General features: G+C 34.4%; 1 protein-coding gene across 1 annotated transcript; it reads right to left on the reverse strand.

The window, feature by feature from the left end:
* Positions 1-4,149: 4,149 nt before the first annotated feature.
* LOC131026868 (laccase-11-like) lies at positions 4,150-8,150 on the reverse strand. The gene is made up of 6 exons (XM_057956872.2): positions 7,982-8,150; positions 7,733-7,884; positions 7,109-7,353; positions 6,648-6,776; positions 5,297-6,217; positions 4,150-4,440 (listed from the first exon to the last, which is right to left on the reverse strand). Exons 1-6 carry the CDS (start codon positions 8,075-8,077, stop codon positions 4,310-4,312), a joined length of 1,674 nt encoding a protein of 557 aa, XP_057812855.2. The 5' UTR covers positions 8,078-8,150; the 3' UTR covers positions 4,150-4,309.
* Positions 8,151-8,381: the final 231 nt, after the last annotated feature.

Here is an 8,381-nt window from a genome sequence, read left to right on the forward strand (position 1 = left end):
AACAGTACATCAACCTTACAACGCCTTAAGCATCCTAGCTGCTTATAACATGCATTTTTAGGGCAACAAACAAAGTCAGCCTTTTTATGGTTTTATTACAATGTCGGTTTTCATCAACGAAAAACGACAAATTTTTTTTATTTGCTGAGTGTACAGTACTTTGCTGATTAGTCGCCACATTTCAACAATCTCCCACTTGGAAACTGATCAGGCTCCACACCAAACAGGCATGACGTGGAGTCGTCCACACGGTGCGCTACCATCCCGCCAACCTACCAGCCAACAAGTGGCCATTGGGGCATTTCGACTCGCGCCAGGAAGGAATCATAATGCCTCCCTGCATGGCCAACGACATCCAAAATCGTCCCTTAGCCAATATCCTTAGTTTTGGGACACTTCCAAAGGATCTTTAGGAGATTGGAGACTAGCTCTTGGAGATTGAAGCTCTTGGAGACACTACCACCATTGTTGTAGCATAGTCAAGCTATCAAGTTTACCAAGCATGCCAATATTTGCCAAGCACTAGGGGAGTAATCTAACTCTATCTTACATTTTTAATATCTTGTTTATTTTCCCAATTACCAAATAGCATTGCATTGTCTTTGCAATTGCTTTTACATTTGTCTTTATCATCTTCCTTTCTCGTGGTTTTCTGGGTTGTCCATGGAGGTGGAAACACCAAAATGGGGGTCCGTCTTAGGCAGGCTCCAAAACACAACCCCCAACATTTTTTCTCTTTCATTTGTGTAGGTACAACTTCGTGGAGAAGAGATTATCTTGCGCGAGGCTTCATAGCGTGGACCGGTTGTGAGACTTTCCTCACATTTTAGTATATTTCCCTTATTCTATTTCGTAACCTATGTTTTTCACATATTTCAATATTGTTTAACTACTTTGTAAATGTTGTCAACGCGTCCAGAGCTTTCTACTCGGACTCTGCACTCTGTTCGTACAGGATGACAGTGCGTCACCCTGGCGTCCATGCTTTGCGTGCTCGTCTTGCGGATAGAGGCTTTATAGAGTCGTGTAGAGATGTCTCTCAGGTGTCTGACACTCCTCTCATGATTCTATTATCCCCTGGCTCAGTGTTGCACAAGTTTGAAGAGGTAATCAGAAGGATAATTTGTCCTTGAGGATTCATCATCCTTGAAGTGATAAATTCCCTCCGTTACAAATATGAAATGTACACGAGATGCCTTTCTTTCAAACATAAAGTTGAGGGATAGGATTAGACAAGATTGTGATATGTGTACTTATCCTATACAATGAGACAATTAACATAATAATTAAATTAAATGACCTAGGGAATAAGAATTAAATGTCAAAAGATAAGATGAGATATTATGAAAATAAACAACCTTCTAGAAATCTTTTCTAGGATCTAATTAAACTTAAGCTTGTGAATAGGAACCACTAGTGAACTAGTTAGGTAAAATCACCTTATTCACACCAACACCTCCCTTAAGTACAAATTGGGGAGTAGTTGACATATGAAAATTATGTAAAGATGATGATTATGATTATGGGTCCTTATTACTACTTAACATGTTAGGTACCCATGTTTAATGCAATCTCTCATAAATGAAGTGAAGGAGAAAAATATGTGGGACAAAACTCCTCTCCAAGAGAGAGGAAAGATAAAAACAAGTGATGAAAAATAGAGGAATCAATTATACCCCCCAAGGATTACATCCATCATGAATATACAAATAATTTGCCCTTCGTAGGAAGTAAAAAAGGGAGACTATATAACCCCTCCTGTCAATGAGGTGACCTACTGCATAGAGACACTACAAGTACATGAGAAAACTATAAAACCTTAATTATAACAACAATGAAAGGATTATTTGTTGCCAATAAACACTCTTGATTGATAGACCAACATTGGAATCCAATGAAGAAATATAAATGACTGATTGTCTTGCTGCCAAGGAACACTATAAAACTTTCTATCATGCAACTCTAGAATTTGATTGAAGCAACAAGAGATTGATGTATGATATGGAATTGATATGATCAAAATAGTACCATCCAAAATTCTAGCATGTTAAAGTAATCCTCCATAGTACCTCTACAACAAGAATTGAAATGAAATGTACTTGAGATTTAATTCCAAAAAGGTGCATATATGGCTTGAAAGAGATCCTTAATAGCTAAATTCTAGCTTTACAAGAATCGTGAAAATTGAAGATTGGGGCAAAAAGTTGTGAGATTGTGAGCAAAAAATGGTGATCTAACTTCAAACAACAATTACTAACATCAATATTAGAACTTGGAAAATTTACATATACCATTGGAAAGTACATTGAGCTATCTTTTCGATGATATCTTATTTTCAAAAAAAGACATCATGGCAACAAAGTTGTCCATTTGAATTCTTTTTCCCGGTTAAGGCATGAGTGACAAAAATTTGGGTCCCTAGGCCATTGGTTTGTGAGAACCCATGTGACCTTGGTGCTCATTATTGATTAAAAAAAAAATTAATAATGTTAATGGTCACACCACTTGAGGCATAACACCCTCCTCTCAAGGGATAGGAATAGGGGTTTTGCAAAACCTTAAGTGGAGGCTTAAACAAATCAAGGGGTCCACATGATGTTAGATATTCATGAAACAAAAGTAAAAAATGAATTTCTTTGACATCATGGACTCAATTGTGAGGTCCTTTAAGCCCCCAAAATGCACCCAACAAACTCTTCAAGACAAAAATAAATCTCTTCTATCCAAAAAGGTGTTCATAGAATGGGACCTCTGATTCCATGTATGAGTTGATTGTGAGCTCCCCACACCCTAGAATCACCTACAAATCAAAATTAATGTTCTAGAAGATAGAATGAAAAAAACATTTTTCTTAATTATAGATGCAATATTGAACTGGTTGAAAATAAAATGTACATGAGATGCATTTCTTTTAAAGACAAGGTGGAGGGATGAGATTAGACAAGATAATGACATGTATCTTAATCTTATACAATTAGACAACTAATAAGATAATTATTAAATGAAATAATACACAAGAATTAAATGTCAAAAGATAAGATAAGATATTATGACAACTAACAACTATCTAGAAAGATTCCATGGGACCTAAGTAAACATAAGCATGTAAATATGACTCTCTAGTGAACTAGTTAGGTAAAATACCTTATTTGAACCAACAAAAGATACATAACAAAGTGGAATCAACTTAATGAAAGTTTTTTAAACAAATGAATAACTATTTATAAGTTTCGTAGCAAAGGTATAATTCAAGATGATGTGAAGAATCCAATAATTAAATATTAGACTAGTTACACTCATGTTGCCTCTAATTAGACAAAACTATATAAAGTAAGTGAATATGATATTAAGATTCCTCATACAAAATATTTGATAAATACAACTCAAAGTGACTTCTTTGAAACATTCAAACAAATATTTCTATAACTAAAGATTTCTCAAAAAGCATTTGAATGTTTTGATTATATTTTTCAATATAAATAAAATACATTAAACATGTTACAATCATGTTAAATTTGATCTCTATCTTGAAATGTATGAAACACTAAAGTTGAATCTAGTCATTACTAGAAATACAAGTTAATTTGTGAAGTTTTTTATATGCAAAAATTAGAAGGTTTATATGAATTCAATGTAGATCATATTCAAAGCACAAGTATTAACTATAGAGAATTAAAGAAACTTCTAGCATCACCCAATGATTTAATGGAATTGATTGGAAAAGATTTGATTATTAAAAAAAAAAATGTTTTGTAAATTAATTTTATAAAATTATCCTTAAAGAAATTCATTTGATTTGTAATGATTTAATGATTAAATTTTAAGATCTTATATATCCACATATTCAACATTGTCCTAATACAAAATGACAAAATAAACAATTTCATATTTTTTTGCTTTCTTGCTCATTGTATTCTTTTTATGATCTAAGAATTATACATTTAGTCCTTTATTTGAGATTCAAAGTTAATATTATGACTCAAAGTAACTAGTAGTCTTTATGCATGTGTGTTCCATACAATTGAAGCTTAACATGCATGTAGTAGGAATTAGTATCATTAGTAGATAACGAAAGAAGTCCACTTCTACATCAGTAATGATATTAGACATGATAGAAACTATGTATCTCATTGTTTTGATATGCCACCATGAACAAGGAAACAAAATTTATTGGAAAACATTGGATCATTACAAAATCCCTCGTAGAGAGCAGAAACTTTGACTGCTGCAACTATGGATTACTAATCATAACATAATTTAGCTTTAGTCAACAGATGGTAGTAAAGATGTTATCAATGTAAAAGTGAATTTAGCATTTTGGAAGGTCTGCTGGAGGAGGCAATATGGATTGTTCAGGCTCATTTCCATTCTCCACCACAAATGCCATCTTCAGTCCCCATGTTGTATGCACTTCCAGATGACAATGCATGAACCACACCCCTGCACATCAATTGTTAATAACATCAGAATTTAAGAATTCTTATTTTTTATTATTTTATTTTACTAATAATTATGTTTTCATGATTTACAATTATAAAGAATGATAGGCATTACCATTCTGTCAATTTGGAAAAAAAAAATCATTTACTTTTTAGAACATTTTTTTGGGTTCTTTCAGACAATGGTACAATGCCTTCTGATCTTGTTTGGCTAGGTTGTTTTATGATTCTATAAACAATTTTAATTTAATAGCTTTTGAGGAAACAAAATTATTATGGGATAATTGAGTAAATTAAAAGTTTGATTGGTTGGACACAACTAGTGAGATGATGGCATGAGATATAGAGGTCATCCATCAAGGTTCAAACTTTTAGAGGTGTGTTTCGATCAAGTTTGATCGCTGGGTGAATTTGACGGATTGGATTCCTTGCACATGGCTGCTTAGCTGAAAGAGGTTCGTAGTTTAGATATATGCTTACTCAAATCGTTATAATGTGCTATATAAAGAAGAGATGCCAACATCTATGTATGCTAACATGTTTCGATCAAAAAAATAAAAAATAAATCTCTATTATAGCATTTGACTTTTTGATCACCATTAATTTAATCTTCTCATATTTGTAGTTATTCAGGAAATAGGATCACTATATATTATTCAATTGGATTTCTGTTTTTATCTCTTCTATAAGAGATTTAAGCTTTTGACCCAACTGCTTATGGGCAAATTATATGTTTTAATTAGGCTACTGGAGAGGGAAGTCAAACCTATTGTAAACAATCGTGGTTAGTGCAATGTAAACTGCAAGGTAAGTTTACCAAATAAGATTGACAAAACTTTAATAGAACATATACGCACCAGGATTATCTGCTCTGAATCGGATAGCAGTCCACCCTCCTGTTGGCACTCCCACTGTATTACGCTCTGGAGGGTCTACCAAATTGAATTTAGCAGGATCCTTCTTTGGGTTGTAGTTACCAAAACCTGACCCAAGAATGAAAAAGTTGAAGCCATGGAGATGAATTGGATGATTATCAACTGTAAGAATACTGGTGTCCTGAAGCACCAACTGCACTGTTGAATTGTATGTCAAACTAGTGAGTCTTGTTCCTTTGGATGTGAAGAGATTCTTAGGCGGTGTGCCTGTGTAGTTGAAGGGCGTGGGAGGATTATCTGGAAAATCTTTTGTGAAAACTCCACTGATGTTGTTGAAATGCGCCTGCAGAAGAGCAATTGTAGGCATGACAAAACTTACATTGTTAATTGATGCAGATGCACGACTGCCATTAGCACAAGTTGGGCATGAATCCAATGCAAGTCCTATTGTGAACAACAGATTTCGGTCTACTGTCTGAGGAACTTTTGCAGGGAATGCTGCAGAATTCAAGCTTTTGAGACTATTGCTGAAGTTGGTATAGAAAGCAGTATCGTTTATCTTAGGGATTACAGGCTTTACGGGGTTGGAAGTATTGGGTGTTCCGATGTATTGAAGTATGCCTGCTGCAGTCATGTTGTCGACTGGGATGGGGGCGTCCATGAATGCTCGGACTGCCATGAAACATCTTCCTGCTTTCTTGTCTGTGTTGAGGAGAACATTTGTTGTCTGGCCAGGAGAAATGGCTATTGCCTTTGTATTGAATGGCTTGGTGTATACTGCGTCAACTTCTACCACTGTTAAGAGATGGTTTGCTATGCTGAAAAAAACTTGATCATTGAGTGCAGCGTTGATGATTCGGAGGAGGTAGGTTTTATCAGGCTCTACTGCCAAAGCATAAGTATCTGCAACCAAACAATATCAGAGAACTTAGAGCTAACACAAACTTAACTTTATAACAGAGTTTGAATTATTATAAGTACTATTGCTAGTAGGAAGGGGAAGGGCATAAAACAATGTGTATGATTTGTAGACAATGTGTTAGAAAGTTTATGGTTCATTAGTAACAATACTGATTAAATTGATTACATTTTTAAACTAGAATACAGTCAACCAATTTCAACCAAATTTAACAGGCACGTTTGAGTGAATGTAAATTTTGTGTATTGGGGCTGATTGGATCTCGTGATCTTATAATTTATCATAGAAAGCTCTTGTCAATCAAACCAGACCCCAGTCCAAATATAAAGATTATTCTAATTGATAGATCTTAAATGAATTTTTATAAACTTCTTCTAAAAATGCAATATAAATAAAGAGATAAAGAATTGTTGCCTTTAGTAGAACAATTGAAGAGAGGCCCGGGTTTCCCATTAATGGTGTGAGCATCTGATGCATTTGGGGCTCCTCCTGATTTGAGAGCCTGATTTATTACAGCTTCTGTGTCTGCATTCCACCATTCCCCTGTACCGAAGCAAGATACAAATTTATGCATTTCATCTCAAATTATGATGCTGTTAAAGTCAGACAAAATAATCTCATTAGAAGAGATGTTACATGAATTTTGTGGGTTGTAGAGTCAAAGCAACAAGACAGGAACAAGTTAGCATATAAAGCAGTGTTTCCTAACTCAAGACAAGCTTTGGTATCATGGTTGGAGGAAAAGTTGGTTAAAAATACAAACAACTCGCAGAGGATAATTATTTAACACATCAAATGAGTCACATTCAAATTGCCTATGAAGTATAACTATAATAGTGTAAAGAGCCACATAAGTTATATCAACCTTAGCTTACCTAGAACCAGTGTGACTTCCTTGTGAGGCTTGGGAAAAGGATACGGCACATGTTTCTTTGGCAAGATGACAATGGGGCCATGCAATGTTGCGCGTAGCCACAGAATATGGGCATGATAGAATAGTGTGCCTCTTTGCCCAGTGATTGTAAAGTTGTATACAAAGTTTTGGCGGGTTTGAATAGGGCACTGTGTGATGTATGCAGGCCCATCAGCCCACCCAGTCCTTAACTGTCTGATTCCATGCCTGCTCACATATAAACCAAATTCAATGATATGTCTCATATCATGAAACAAATAAGATTGTTATATTTTATCTATTCTATGTTTCTGAATTTGACTGTGTTCAATGTTTTGGAATACACTACGTGAACTATCATTAGAATTTGACTGTGTTCAATGTTTTGGAATACACTACGTGAACTATCATTAGAATGAGAGAACTTAAGAAATTGAAAGTTGATAATTTATATCTGAAATATTGATACTAGATATTTTTTACACAATTAAATCCAGAAATATAAAATAGATAGCTACATAGATTGCAGAAATCCATTTGCACCAATATTTATATTTTTATTGTGAACAATCAAGAGTATTCAAAGACTTATTCTAATAGTTTTTACCAGTGTATTGTAACGTTGTACTTCACATGATTTGTGACATTGACTAGCAGTGTGTCACCCTCTCTTGCATATATTGTTGGGCCTGGATATCTCCCATTCACTGTCACAATGGGCTTTGTGTGGCATAAACGTGTATAATTCTTGAATCTTATCTGCAGTACATAAATCAGATAGAACCCATCAGAAAAAACGAATGTACTATGTAATATTAGTCTTAGATATCAACTACATGAATTCGCACCAACTTACAGTAAAATTATAATGCCTTGTTTTTGCCTCGACAGTAACAGACAGCAGAACAAGTGTGACAAAACACAACATTATAGTATTTGAGAGTACTGCCATTGCTAGATTTCCTTGGCAGACAAAAAATATATGGTTAGCTTAAAATCATCCAATCAGATCAGTTTGAAGGATGGTTGGCTTACATCAATGACAACCCATATATATACAAAATCTCACATCTGGTAAATGTGTTCTTCCTGAGAAGCTTCCAGAGGTAATATCAAGTTGGTCCAATGTCAAAAGATTACTTTAGTCTCACACATGAGTTAATTCAACCCATGCTTTAACTTTGATTTTTCTTTTTAAAAAGCTAGATTTTGAGCTAACTCCATTGAATTTTGGTGGTTTAGTTATTTGCATTGTA

Source organism: Cryptomeria japonica, chromosome 1 (genome assembly GCF_030272615.1).
Source record: "Cryptomeria japonica chromosome 1, Sugi_1.0, whole genome shotgun sequence".
Taxonomy (NCBI): domain Eukaryota; kingdom Viridiplantae; phylum Streptophyta; class Pinopsida; order Cupressales; family Cupressaceae; genus Cryptomeria; species Cryptomeria japonica.

Bases quoted from the DNA above. Each gene is read 5' to 3' on its own strand.
- LOC131026868 (XM_057956872.2), bottom strand. From the start codon at position 8,077: ATGGCAGTACTCTCAAATACTATAATGTTGTGTTTTGTCACACTTGTT. The intron at 7,354-7,732 runs GTAAAAACTATT...ATATGTGAGCAG, and splicing joins TACAACGTTACAATACACTG to GCATGGAATCAGACAGTTAA. The intron at 4,441-5,296 runs GTGCGTATATGT...ATTGATGTGCAG, and splicing joins ATTCAGAGCAGATAATCCTG to GGGTGTGGTTCATGCATTGT.